The 13625-nt window shown below is 32.1% G+C and overlaps 3 protein-coding genes across 4 annotated transcripts; 1 reads left to right on the forward strand and 2 right to left on the reverse strand.

Annotated features, from left to right (window-relative positions):
- The first annotated feature begins 333 nt into the window (after positions 1–333).
- LOC116342918 lies at positions 334–2391 on the forward strand. The gene is made up of 5 exons (XM_031770723.1): positions 334–702; positions 1067–1188; positions 1253–1374; positions 1447–2002; positions 2071–2391. The coding sequence occupies exons 1-5, from the start codon at positions 436–438 to the stop codon at positions 2312–2314; spliced, it is 1311 nt and encodes a 436-aa protein (XP_031626583.1). The 5' UTR covers positions 334–435; the 3' UTR covers positions 2315–2391.
- Positions 2392–4437: 2046 nt separating this feature from the next.
- Positions 4438–8331, reverse strand: LOC116342842 (putative fatty acyl-CoA reductase CG5065). Of its 2 annotated transcripts, XM_031770609.1 has the most exons (11): positions 7865–8331; positions 7240–7808; positions 7017–7162; positions 6840–6949; positions 6603–6696; positions 6483–6538; positions 6314–6365; positions 6075–6205; positions 5334–5496; positions 4862–5012; positions 4438–4749 (listed from the first exon to the last, which is right to left on the reverse strand). In XM_031770609.1, exons 2-11 carry the CDS (start codon positions 7675–7677, stop codon positions 4555–4557), a joined length of 1536 nt encoding a protein of 511 aa, XP_031626469.1. In that variant the 5' UTR covers positions 7678–7808; positions 7865–8331; the 3' UTR covers positions 4438–4554. The 2 variants fall into 2 exon arrangements, with proteins under 2 accessions (XP_031626469.1, XP_031626468.1); XM_031770608.1 differs by having other exon boundaries at positions 7240–8331.
- Positions 8332–10454: 2123 nt separating this feature from the next.
- Positions 10455–12927, reverse strand: LOC116342950 (UDP-glucuronosyltransferase 2C1-like). The gene is made up of 7 exons (XM_031770781.1): positions 12729–12927; positions 12432–12658; positions 12087–12378; positions 11833–11999; positions 11726–11766; positions 11294–11635; positions 10455–11232 (listed from the first exon to the last, which is right to left on the reverse strand). The coding sequence occupies exons 1-7, from the start codon at positions 12830–12832 to the stop codon at positions 10828–10830; spliced, it is 1578 nt and encodes a 525-aa protein (XP_031626641.1). The 5' UTR covers positions 12833–12927; the 3' UTR covers positions 10455–10827.
- Between the last annotated feature and the right edge of the window lie 698 nt (positions 12928–13625).

Raw genomic sequence — 13625 nt, forward strand, 5'->3', positions numbered from 1 at the left:
AGTAAGCACCTCTTGAAACGAGTTTGTTATGTAAATAGTTACTTTTGTGCAAAGTAAAATGATATTGTTTGAACTTCACAATTATCATTCTGTTATTCATTAGTGCGTCACAAAAATGCAGTAGTTTATCGATTTTTATTTTTATTGCAGTTTGCAACTATATAATAAATTGTCTTCCTTGTTAAAATCGGCTTGCCTTCCAAGTATCTTATCTTTAGATATCAAAATACATGAACTTTTTGCAATCATCATGAGTGGCAATTTTCGTAGTCATTATCAATATTTTTTTATTGCGATCAAAAGTACTCTGGAATCGTGACAAAAATGAACGATTCAGTTCTGATTGAAGTCATTAACTACTTAGATGTCATAACTGCATTTAAAAAAACATAAATAATAAAATAATATTCGCCAAGAAATTAGAAATAAATTAAAATGGCAGAATTACGTAAAAAACACAAGACTTGGATAAAAGAGTTTTTGACGCCGAATTTAGTCGAAAATCAAAAATTAATCACCTGCAAAAATCCAAAAGAACATATTGAAATTGAAGCAATTGAAATAAAAGAAATGTCGCTCGAAGTGGCTTTTATGCTAACGGTTTGCTATTTTGTGAAAATTTCCATTAAAATTCGAACAGAACATGAGCAATGTGAAGGCGAGGACGGTTACGATGAAACCCTTTTTGATATTGTGGTGAAGGTAAAATTTAGGTTATGATCATAAAGAATAGAAGTACATACACTTTTTTCGTTTTTTTTTTATATCAATTTGCATGCGATTTAAATTTTTGGAATAAATTTATCAAATGAGTAACCATAGCTTCTGGTCGCGATTCGTGGAGGGAGGGGATGTAAATTTCAAAAATTGTAACTTATAAGTTTTAGATTATTTTGCAATTCAAGTGTGGGCATTTATTTGGAAAATGAAATTCAAAAGAAACAAATAGAAATGGCAAATTTCATTCTGAAAATAATATTAAAATTGTTGGATTACATCATTTAAATTAAATGAGCTTAATATATAAACCTTAAATATCTTTTGAAAAAAATAAAATAATATGTAGTTTGCACCTGACGTGGAACCAGATTTATATGAGATTTGGGGCATGCAAGAAAAGTTTGGTAATGAAATAACCACCTACGAGCATATTGCACCGAAGATTGAATCATTGTCCAAATCACCCAAGTATTTATATTCCGATGTTAAATATTGTGTTCGTTATTTTATCATGGCCTTTATCTTTCATCAGGTGTTTGTATTCACACAATGAGCCTTCAGATGCTGTTATCGTCTTATCTGACTTCTCCAATGATGGATGGAAAATGTCAAAGCTAAAGGTCAATTTACCCCTTGATCATATCATTGTTGCTGGTACACAATTTAATATTAGAAATTAATAACCAGAAAGCATTTTTTAATGCCATTGAATCGATTATTATTCAGTTAAGGAACTTGGACGCTTTCATGGCCAAATGTATGCACTGAAATTAACAGACGCGGATGCCTTTCAGTCGATGAAAAGCAGATTGTTGAATTCCCGATTTGGCGAAGTTACCGACGAATGGAACATATGTTTGGAGCTTGGTATAAGAAGAGCGACATATAGTGTTCGCACATCGATAGAATCACGTGAAATCGTTCCGGAGACATTTTTGAAACGCTTAGAGGAAGTAATGTATGGAGTGTACGATTATTTGGGCAAGCGTAATCGGCCGATTGAGCCCATTGCCATCATTTGTCACGGTGACTATCTGCGAAACAACATTGCATTCCGATATGATGTCGATGGAAAAGCGATTGAAGCGATGATGTTTGATTTTCAAACTATGTGCTATTCATCTCCGATGATCGATTTAACCACGTTTATAGCAAATTCCACGGGATGGAAAGTACGGAATAAACACTTTTCAGAGATATTTTCTGCCTATCATGAATCGCTGATCGGCAGTTTTATACAAGCATCAAAATGGGAAGAAAGCAAGATTCCAGAATATTTGAAGTTAGTTTTAATTTTGTTGATGGTTTTTTTATGAATATTTTTTTTACGATATAACGTTTTTCATTTAGATATGATAATATGTTGAAAGAATATGCTTGTTATCTACCGTTTGGACTGGGTATAGCATCGGCATTTTTACAATTTTTGCACGATAAAGAAACGCCGAATTTTGAACAAAAGAGCCCTATTAAAGAAACAATTAGATTTGCTTTGGATAAAGGCGGTGATGTAGTTGATGCCGAACTTCGAGCACTTGTGGTTGACATTTACCAGTTACATGATAAATTAGATTTAAATCTCGAAAAATTATAAACATAACGAAAACCTATTGATATGAAATTAATTAAAATCAATCAAATAAAAGCAATCGTTATGCACAGATCAACATATATTTAACTTTAACATTCATAAAGAAATTCAATTGGTTGTGGAAGATAAGGTATTAAACCATGTTTCTGTGGATTCGGTAAGTGAAAATTTGCTATAATTTTCCGTTAGTAAGGATGGCGAAATTCATTAAAAAAAACTCATTATTCATGAAACCTTCAATGGTGGGTACAAAAATCTTGCTTGGTAAATGCATCAAATAGATTATATGATCCACCATCTCGTAACGAATGGAAAAAATCAAATGCATAATTAAAAATAATACATATATTATACAAACCAATTATACGTTTTATTAAAATGATACCGATTAATATTTTAATTCACACTCTCTTTTTATATATGGGCTGAAATTAGGGGCTTAATACGGCAAAAAAAATCACAGGAATTCACGTAAATTCACACTTTTGAATCGAGTGGTTATTGATGAGTTCGGTGAATTCGTGTGAATAGAATGAAATGTGTCAAAGTAATAAAGTGAGGTTATGATAACCGCAATATTTTTTAATTTATTATTTTTTCAATATTTCAGATTGTTTTCGATAGAAAATCGCTCAAAATTGAAAATAAAATTAATTTTTATTAAAAAAATATAAAAAACATTTACAATTTCGTTACACAAAATATAAATATTGCAGTAATTGCCAGCAGAAACTATTCACCACTATCTCATATATTTGAATGAAATCGCCGTAGAATTCACTGGAATTCATTCGTTTGCTGAAAAATTCAGTTAATTTAGATATTATTATAGAATTCAGTCGTTGAACTTTTGAATTAAGCCCCTTAGGCTGAAATTGATATTGGCATTTTTTACACCAAAATATGTTTTTAATTAATGAGTTCAAAACTTTTTTGATTGATGAAGTCATCGCCTCGAGCTAAATGAATACGTTGCACTCGTATCCTAGTAGTCACTACCTTTGATAATAAAAACTTGATTACATTCTTCATTTAAAATATTACGTTCAGTCAAGGAGAAATACTTTAATTAAAATGATGAAAATTAATAACATGTGTTTAATATGTGTTGTATACACGAATTCAATTGTACGATTATTTGCAATCGTCATTCTAAAAGGCTGAATAAGTATGAATCATACTGTATGATACTTACTACGAATCTAACTTTTCGATGACTTTAATTGTATAATTTCAGAAAAAAATCATAACTCTTTCGCAATCATTTTCAATTCGGTGTCAACACAAATGTTTAAAAAATGCTCAAGTGTATTTTTTATTGTATGTAAGAAAGTTGTACTCGCTCCTGGCGGATTTTCGAGTTTGTACGGTATATTCAAGATTTAAATCTGTTTTATTGACAGAATTCATTTGGTTTCATATTTATTCGCTCAATCTAATATGTTCCACAATCATAAATGAGCATCGATGGTGTAAGCACGGATAACCTCCCTTAAAATTTTAATTTGCTAGGTTTTTTCGCTCTTTAAATTGTCATTTGATTGGCCAATCGACCCCAACCCCCTTAATTTTTTTCCGTACCCATGTATGACGGCAATATTAAAAAAATGGCATGGTTTACCATAGAAATTAGCAATTTACCTGCCAGAAAAAAAGTTGATTATTAGAATATACAAATTTTGCAGGAATATAATTGAAAAACACGAAATTAATAATCAAAAATTGGTATTTTCAATTGTTTATATGTAAATTAAAATGAATGAAATAAATTCCACGGAATAAAGAATTTCCCTCCAGAACCCAATCAATCGACTGAATGAATTTGTTTTCAATATATTCAAATGTGTTAATTGCTCGAATACGTTATTAAAATTAGTCTGGGTTTTCTGCGCACCATGTTTACCAAACAAACGTGCTGTATGATTACAGTATTTTATAGACATTGTTCATTAAATCACCTAATGTGTGTTAATGTTATGGTTTGCCGGCGTGAACCATGTGTTCCGTATTATTATAGAGAAAATCAATAAATGTGTTGGTTGTTCGCATTCAAACGTGTTTTATTTACCAACGCATAAAAAATACTTCCACTTGCCGCCGTTTAATGTAATGAAATTCCTTCAATGTTTGGAGCGTATATGTGATAAATGCATTTTATTGGTATTTTTTTTACATTTAAAATGTGTATTTTATTACTTTGAAATAAGGCAGATTTTTATGGGTGTAAAAAATATTCGTACTGATCAATAAATCGATACATTGAAATAGGATAACAGCTTTTGCACGATCCAATAGGTAAAAAATGATTTTGTAAATACATCCAAGAACCATAAACGTCTGTGAAATGCTAATGCTGTTGGTATGTCTTCAACTTTTTCTTTTACCAAATACAATTTAGTTCCGAATGCCGCATTGTAGCAGTAGTTGTCAACATCCATCTGTAAATTTCCACGTTATACGCGTCAATAAAAAAATTCATTGCGTTCAGAAACAATATACAGAATAGTGCAAAAAAAAAGGATGAAGAATTGTATCGATTGCACAATTTACCGTCGTTCGGTCATAATATATTTCTCGGTCGATTTTGTTCAATGCACCGCATACCGAATTGTAGTTATCTGACACAAATACAAACTTTTCGTTCATATAATACTCCAAAACGTTGGCAGCTTGGATAATGGTCCGCTGGACTCTCAGCAAACTTGAGGTGAAAATGGTATCGATCCAGACATGAATCCAGGATGAAATTGAAAATGAAAGAAAAATACATGTAAATGAGTTAATTGCAGTTTGAAAATCAGCTGAAACCATGTGGCCAATTTCATTGTTGTTTCGTGTGTTTTAATTAAGTATGGTTTTGAATCTATTATCTCCATGATTGTGCAAATTAAAATGTACAGTTGTACACATAAGCGAATTCTGCTTTAAATACAATATTTCGTTTGTATTTTGGATCTTTGATCAAAAGAACAATTAAATGAGTAGAACAAATGAATCCAATTAGCACATAATTAATACTTACAATGGTGGATGTCGTACTAAAATCAATAGCAAATCCACAAGCAATGCGGGTAAAATTTGAAACAGAACTATGCAAATATAGTTATAAAATCGATTTTTCTTGAAACTTCCGCCTGGATGCCAAAGTGCTAGATTATACGGAACCTTGGCGTTGTTGGGTTTCACTAAAATGAAAAAATTATATATATTTCTCATGGTCAGAATTAAAATAACGGTGTATGTATTTGTTCAATTGAATAAGACAATGAAAACCAAACAACACACGCGGTGTTGCATTTTAAATGAATTAAAATTACTGCATGAAATGAGAATTCAAATGAAATTCCACATGCTCAAGTGAGGGACACACTGTTGAGAATATAATAAGAACCATCAAAAAAGGAGGATAACGAATATACATATTACACAATACTCGATCGATTTGAATGTAAATTAAATTGGTTGCAATAATTAAAATCCAATTGATTGAAATGGAAAAATGTGCACTGCTTTTTTGCTACCACAATTCAGCCACTATAAACACACTCTCTCACACACACGTACTCGCATATATATTGATAATGCCAATCAAATTAGCATAGTCACATAAATATAATGAAAACTTTATGTCACAAAAACATGAGACCCATTCGGAATTACATTAAATTTTGTAAATGAAAAAAGTAGAAAATGTTACGAGAATGACCCTTGATATATAGTCGCAATACTACAAAGTACAAAACTCGAAATTCATTGCGCATACCTAAAAACTCAACATATTGTTCCCAAGTCAATGGATTCTCTTCGGTTATATTAAAATAGATTGGTTCTTCGAATTGTTTGGCTGTCTGCAATGTGTTTTCTTCGGTTTTACTTTCATTTTGTTCATCAAATCTAGTTCGAAATTAAATAAAGCGTGAAATAAACAGTAATTTTGTGTGGTTGACCACATTTAAAACTTTACCAATGACATTGAGATAATGACGACATTCAGACACTTACCTTTTTTGTTGTCGTTTACCACATTCGAAGGCCAATACAATAATACCATTTGCTACAGTAATAATATTTGGTTTAGTACATTAATTTGCTACAAAACAACATTTGCTTTTGATTTGCAGCAATTTAACATATTTTATCGTGATTTGTTGGTGGAACATTTTACACTTACCGCATATGTCAGCCGGCATAACGTTACATGGCAAATTATGTTGACAAAGCATTGAACTAAAAGTTTACACCGTTGTTAGTTTTGCAATGGTTTGATCGAAATTTATTTTGTTATATTTACCGCAACACCCCGCTTCCGCTTGCCAAGCACCAACCATTTATTCCATGAATACCCTCTGTATAACCGATGAGTGGCTCTTTCCACGCACTTATAACTGGAAATGTTTTCAATGATGTTTCAATTGATTCTCATACCAAATTGATTTTGATTTTGAAATATGGATTCGTCTCGAATATCGATTATACTTTCTTCAATTCAAGTGATGGGAAAACTGAAAAAATATAAATGTGCGCTTACCGATTGGTGGTCGTGCGATTGCTGTTGGTAGTTTGTCCGAATAGTTATAAACCAATTGTTCGATAATGCTTTTTGTGTATCCATATGTATTCGGATACTGACCCAGCAATCTAAAATCAGATGCACAAAAATCAATAAGTCATAAATTCTCTACATTAAACATATGCGTTAAAATACTTTGGAGTTAGAATATCTAAAATGTCTTCGTCAACGTTTTCAATGATTCTATTCAACAATTCCGGACATATGGGTGATTTGTATGGCTTTTCTTCGAGTTTCATATCATGTACTTGTGAAAAAGCCGTTGAAACAAGAACGAACGCCTAAAATTTGGAGAAAATAAAATGACGATACTTGTTTGCTCTTTTTTTTTAAATCGGAAGTTGAATTTCTCACTCACAAGCAATCTTTTGAATTCGGTGGCAAAATCGAGAACATTTTTCGAACCATCTACATTTGTTTTGTATGCTTCAATTAATCGTCGATCAAAACGTACATCCGCTGCACTGTGCACAATTACTGATACCCTTTCGGTGATTAGTTTCCGATTGGATTCGGACATTCCAAGATTTGGTTCACAAATATCCCCTTCAATAATGTGAATTTTATCTAGTGCACTTGGATTTGTATTTTTTAAATGGCTAAATGCAACATGACTTTTATACTCATTTTTTCGTTGTTCAAATGTCATATTCTTTTTCGATCGTATTACTATGTAAATGGTGTCGATGTCCGGACAATCCCGAAGCAATTTTATTACCAAACATTTTCCAATAAATCCAGTCGCGCCCGTCACAAACACACTTTTATTACTAAACCACTTTGCAATTTCGCTCATTTTTGCGTAATTCTGTGTAAAATTTGTGTATTTCTAGCTTTAAGCAGTTCGAAAACTTTTTTTTGAACCTTGTATTTTGAACAACTTGTTATGCGAATTTTTGCCAAGCACATTCACAATTCACATTCCACCTAAAAGTAATATCTATTTTAAGATACACAATATATCTCAATAACTGCGAATATACCACTAAACATAAGCACGACGATAGCACCGTCTCCTTCAATATACTTATATTCACCAGAAATTTTCAGCAACAATTACGCGATTAATCGAGCGTTCACTATTTATAGTAAAATTTGTCGTCGGTAAATGTTGGGAGTGAAAGAAAAACGCATTTGCATATCATTAACTTATAAAACACATGAGTATAAGCAATTTAAAAGCCAATTGTATTAGTAACAAAGTGTATTTAAAAACTTATTGAAAGAACTTCGACGAGGTCGTGTTTCGTTGAAATGGTAAACGGACAAAATTACTTTTGATTTTTTTCCACCATATCTACTTGGAATTTAAAAAAAAAGTATCAATGCTTTATAATGTGTATAAATACATGCGGTTTTTGGGCTACTTGCCGACCAGTGACCACTTTATTGAAATTTTTGTTAGTATAATTTGTGCGGAAAACTATTCACAATGGAACCAAACACCATCGATAGCGATAAAGAAAGAAGTATAATAATCCAGAGTTTATATATGTACGTATTTTATATACGACACCGGTTTACCAAACGGTAACATGATTGCGCGCGATTTAAATGAACTGGATAATTGTTCAATTAATTCCTTACACTGGATACATTACTTACCTATTTACGGTATATCTTCTCTTCGGGTCGAATGCATTTCAATTACTTGTTATTGTTGAACACAATTACTTTCCTATGTGCAGCAATATGCACATTATCATCGTCGAACAAATAGTACATACCAGAATGAACGCGACAAATCCAGTTTTGACAATTGTCATATCATTTTTAAATGCATTTGATTTGGTTGAGCAACAGCTAGACATTTTGTTGGATCAATTAGAATTGATAATAATCAATCGTAATAATGATTTTTCAATTTTTTTCGCGTTAGATTGAGCCAAAAGTCATGAATTCAGTTCAGATATTTACATTTTCTGTATTAATTCCGGTTAAATACTTCCTGGTACGAAATAAAAATCATATTTTAGAAATAATTTTATATATATATATACGTATATTGTCGTTTATTGGTTGTGTCACCATGTTTATGAACATCAACATTTAATAAAGCCAATTTTTCAACATGTTATTAATGACTAGACAAAAATACCCAGTAAATCGAAATTTTATAAATGACTTGTCATGACTTACCATATCAAAAAGGTTGTTGTAAATATTGATGTAAGTGTTAAATTTATGTGGGAAAGTAGCAAAAACGATTACCACATCCGTTTTGTATTAAAACTGCATAATCATACACAAAAGCGAAAAATATTTGACTCTTCATTGACATTCTGGCGTATTAATAAGAATTCATTTGAACTATTCATCATTCTATTAATTTATGCATAATTTGTATTGATAAACATCTAATTTCTATTCGTGACAAATTACCAAATAGATTATTTATTTGTGCAGGGATATGTACAAAATAAATTCAATTAAGGAAAAGGTCTTCAATAAATTAACCCCGAATTGCATTCTTTTGAATCTTCAAAGAAGCCATAAGAAAACCATAGATTCATTGCCTAAAACGATAAAAAATAAAACTCACATATAGTTGGCGCTACATTCTATGTAATAACGTATTACTAATAAGCGTATACTTTCCACTTGGTCCGTTGCAACGGAAAACAAGTTTGCATAGAATGCAGCGCCAACTATATGTGAGTTTTATTTTTTATCGTTTTAGGCAGTAATTTTATCGCTTCCTTACCATAGAATTAGCACGGAATCTTTACAGATTTGGTTTTATGCATATTTTCCATGATACAGGTTACGAATGATTGATACTTAATAAGCAGACATCATAGTACTACATGAAAAGCATCCAAAAAACAACAACGACTAATGATATCATGGTAGCATTTAAGGTATGCAAATGCATTTTACATGATTTTTCTATCGATAATCGCAGCTAATCTTTGCCATCCTTCGCTTGATTTATGGGCCATTGATGTTTTCGATTTACGAGACGTGCGTTCAATGTACAACAGTGTGCAAGTGAATGTAATGTTTTAACAGTGAAACGAACATTTCCGCATCATCAACTCTCACACATATTGCTAACAAAAAACCGACGTAGACGACGTCGACTTTTCCATCCATTCATTCAAAAGCGGTTACACTCTCGCATAGACTATGTCGGAAAGCTTTGCACATAGCTTAGCTGCAGGTAGCACATCGGCACAATATAAATTAAAAGTGCATCGTTCTGTCGAGTTTGTATAGTTAACTGCACTCACCGTTAAACACATACAATGGAATCATCATTCAAGTGATTTCAAGCACCGGGTCTTTTTCATTCCCTCTTCGAATGTGTGTGTACTACCTATTCGCATGATTGCAGCCGTCGACTGCGGCTAAAACTCATATATTGTCGTGTCTATTCTTACGTCGTGTGTGTGTGTGTGCATAGGAACCTCAAACAAAGAAAACAGTTTTCACTATGGAAGCACTTGAATTGATTGATGTCACTTTTTCTGTTCAAACATTACTTTCAACACGAATGATGCGTGCTTAAGTTTAAATGCTTTCCAGGGCGCTGGAACTCTGATCAAAACAACCATATATATCGAAACACACTTCATTTTGAACATTGATTTATTTCTGTAAATACAAAATATTTTCTGTCGAATTTAAAATTCAACTAACGCATTGAGCGTAAATATTTCACTCGTTTACAATTACAGTACGTTCTGTACATATGAGAAAAAAATCAGAAACACATTATCTTATCAAGCTATAAAGCAGACAATATATTGAGCTGAATATTCATTTGAAATGAAACGAAATAGCACGCTATTTTTGATAAAACAATAGAGGTGATTGTTGTGAATATAAAACACTTACGTTGGTACGTTCTATTTCGTTTCATTTCAAATGAATATTCAGCTCAATATTTTGTCTGCTATAAAGTGATAAGAAAATTTAATATCGATTACATTACGTTTTTTCGTTATTTGTGTTTTTTTTCAGGACAATTATTGTGAGAATGTTGTTTTCTCATAACTTTGCTAGCACAAATGCATAACAATGTGATTAAAATAGTGACTATTGCTATAAAAATCATAAATATGAAAGCGATAACATCGTATGAATTTCCGACGATAAATCCAAGTTGAAGAACAGGCGATTTCAAGTGATCGCAATCTGGATTCCGAAGTAACCATTCGATCCACCAGACAGCTCGATCTAACGGTTTCTCTTTTTGATCTCTGAATTTGGCCGACCATTTCAAAGCGTTTATCGAATATGATGGATCTTCAAGTACTTTATGAAGAGTCTTTTTTAATTCAGCTTTTGAAAGTGAATAATAATCAACACCTTCAGATATCCCTTGTCGTTTTGTTTTCACCAAATTCTAAAATAGTGTTATGATTAGAGTTGTGTAGAATACAATGTAGAAATCAACAAAAACATACTTGTTTCTGATCGAATCCCAGTGGCATTATAATCATTGGAACGCCTCGCCAAAGGGCTTCTTGGGTTGTTAACAAACCGCCATGAAAGAAAATCGCTTTTGTTTTAGAATCAGCCAAAATATTTGAGATGGGCAACCACGGCCGAATTAAAACATTTTTCGGTAAATCTGATGCAGGAAGATTGCTCTCAAATTTCCACAGAAAATGATAATCCGGAAATTCTCGAAAAACTTCCAAGAAAAGTTTTTGTTTCGCTTCCGGCAGAAACTCACTTCGGAAGTTAGTTCCGAGTGAGAATATAACTATCCCTTTATTTGACGAATCAACGAATGCTTTCAAATCCTAAAACAGACAAACATTTAATTTATCAGCAATTGTTAACTGTTTCGTTATCACAAACGCGTTGAGAATTCATAAAGACATAAAAATTACATTTGGTATCGGTTTTGGATCTTTGATATGTAGGCCAGCGACTGCAAAATATAAAGTCCTCAAACATCATCACAAAATAAAATATAATTCATTTGATGGCAAATTACCTGGAATTATATTTTCTGAAAGTGGTGCTGGATAATCCAAGGCCGGATTTGTATTAACAAATGCAAGTGCCGTTCTTTTCTCCAATTCACTGACTGATGGAATATTGGTGCCAAAACCTTTTTGGGCATAAGTGTCAATTGCCGGAATAAAAAATTGCTGTCGATATCTGATGTGGAGAATGGAAGATCCACGATTTAAAATTATCTATATTTCGATGTTGATGCAGTTTTCAAGATTTAAAACAGTTACTTACATATTTTCCAGGCCATAAATTAGAAAATTCTTGACTCTTTCCAAAAAGTTCATATTTTCATCCGACAAAAGTGCATTGTGTGGAATATATGCAGTATATTGGTGTCCCCCCATCATCATTGGCATAAAAGATGGATTGCTGTATCCGGTGACACCCAACAGTGGTGGATTTTTGAATTTATGGGCAAATGGTAAATGACATGGACCGCAGGTGTAATCATGAATAATTAGGTCGAATTTGAAATTGTCCGGATAGTTGAGCAATGTTTTAAAACCATTTGTTTGGACTTGTGCTATATAAAAAAATGTGTTATATACATTTTATGTAAACTGATTGATGTAATACCTTCACAAATGCCGGTGCAAACTTTAAGCATAGTCAAAGCATCATCAATTAAATTAGTTGGGCCTGGCGCCGAAAGCATATCTTTTATAAATTGCCTGCTATCATCGCTATACTGATTTTCGATTAAAATGTAGTGTATTCCAGGCGGTGGATTTTTTTCAATATCTGGTGAAATCACAGTAATATTATGTCCATGTCCGACCAATTCACTGGTTATTGCTCCAATCCTGTTGTATAAGAATCAAAAATCAAAAATCAATACCCATTTTGCACACAAAAGAGCTCAAATAAACATACCAAAAATGATGACTTGGTGATGATAATGTGGCCAGAAACAGTATGTTTGCTCCATTCACAAATAAAATATTGCAAACAATGAAAAAAGCAAGTCGAATCAACATTTTAACGAGATAAAAGCACCTGTTCAAATGATTTCCTCCTCAAACCTCCAACAATCCTTTATAAAGTGAAAGAAACTTTTTAAACATACAGAATCACAACTGATTGAACATTGAAAACTGTAAATCATTCTTGATAAGAATAAATGACATTGATTTCAAATAGCCGACAATAACTTATCAGTATACATTCAAAATTATTCTAGTCACAGTGACAAACATTTTTTAGCTGTTATCTGACACAAATGAAATCCTATTTCGTATCAAGATGTATTATATAACCGAATGATCACATAATTATCACATTGTTGTAACGAATTTGATTTTCTTGGATTTTCAATAACGTTTATAATTGTATGGAGATTAGAGTGGCCGCGAAAACAACTTTTATGAAATTCAACTTGATTCGCATTGTGGATCTTTTCTATTTGTTGTGAATACTACGTGTGCAAAGTTTCACGATGATATCTCCACGTTAAGTCGAGCCCAATTCCTCTATCGGTCATTATGTGAATTTCTTAAAAAAAACACTTTTGATTAATTTAAATACAACTTCAATCAACCACATCGACTCAAAATGAATTGAGGTCATAATTTTCGACTATAAACTAACGACTGGAGAATTTTCAAGTGATGTGGATGAAAATAAAATACATTTTCAGGCAAAATTTTCGACCAAAAATGAAGGTTTTGTACCAAAGATTTGACAAACCTTCACAAATTAATCTCATTTGAAGCTAGAATACTTTCAGAGCAAAATTAATGTGATTCCACTTTGGTATACACCCATTTGAAA

The sequence above is a fragment of the Contarinia nasturtii genome, unplaced genomic scaffold (genome assembly GCF_009176525.2).
Source record: "Contarinia nasturtii isolate CC-2019 unplaced genomic scaffold, AAFC_CNas_1.1 Cnas_scaffold_928, whole genome shotgun sequence".
Classification (NCBI taxonomy): Eukaryota; Metazoa; Arthropoda; class Insecta; order Diptera; family Cecidomyiidae; genus Contarinia; species Contarinia nasturtii.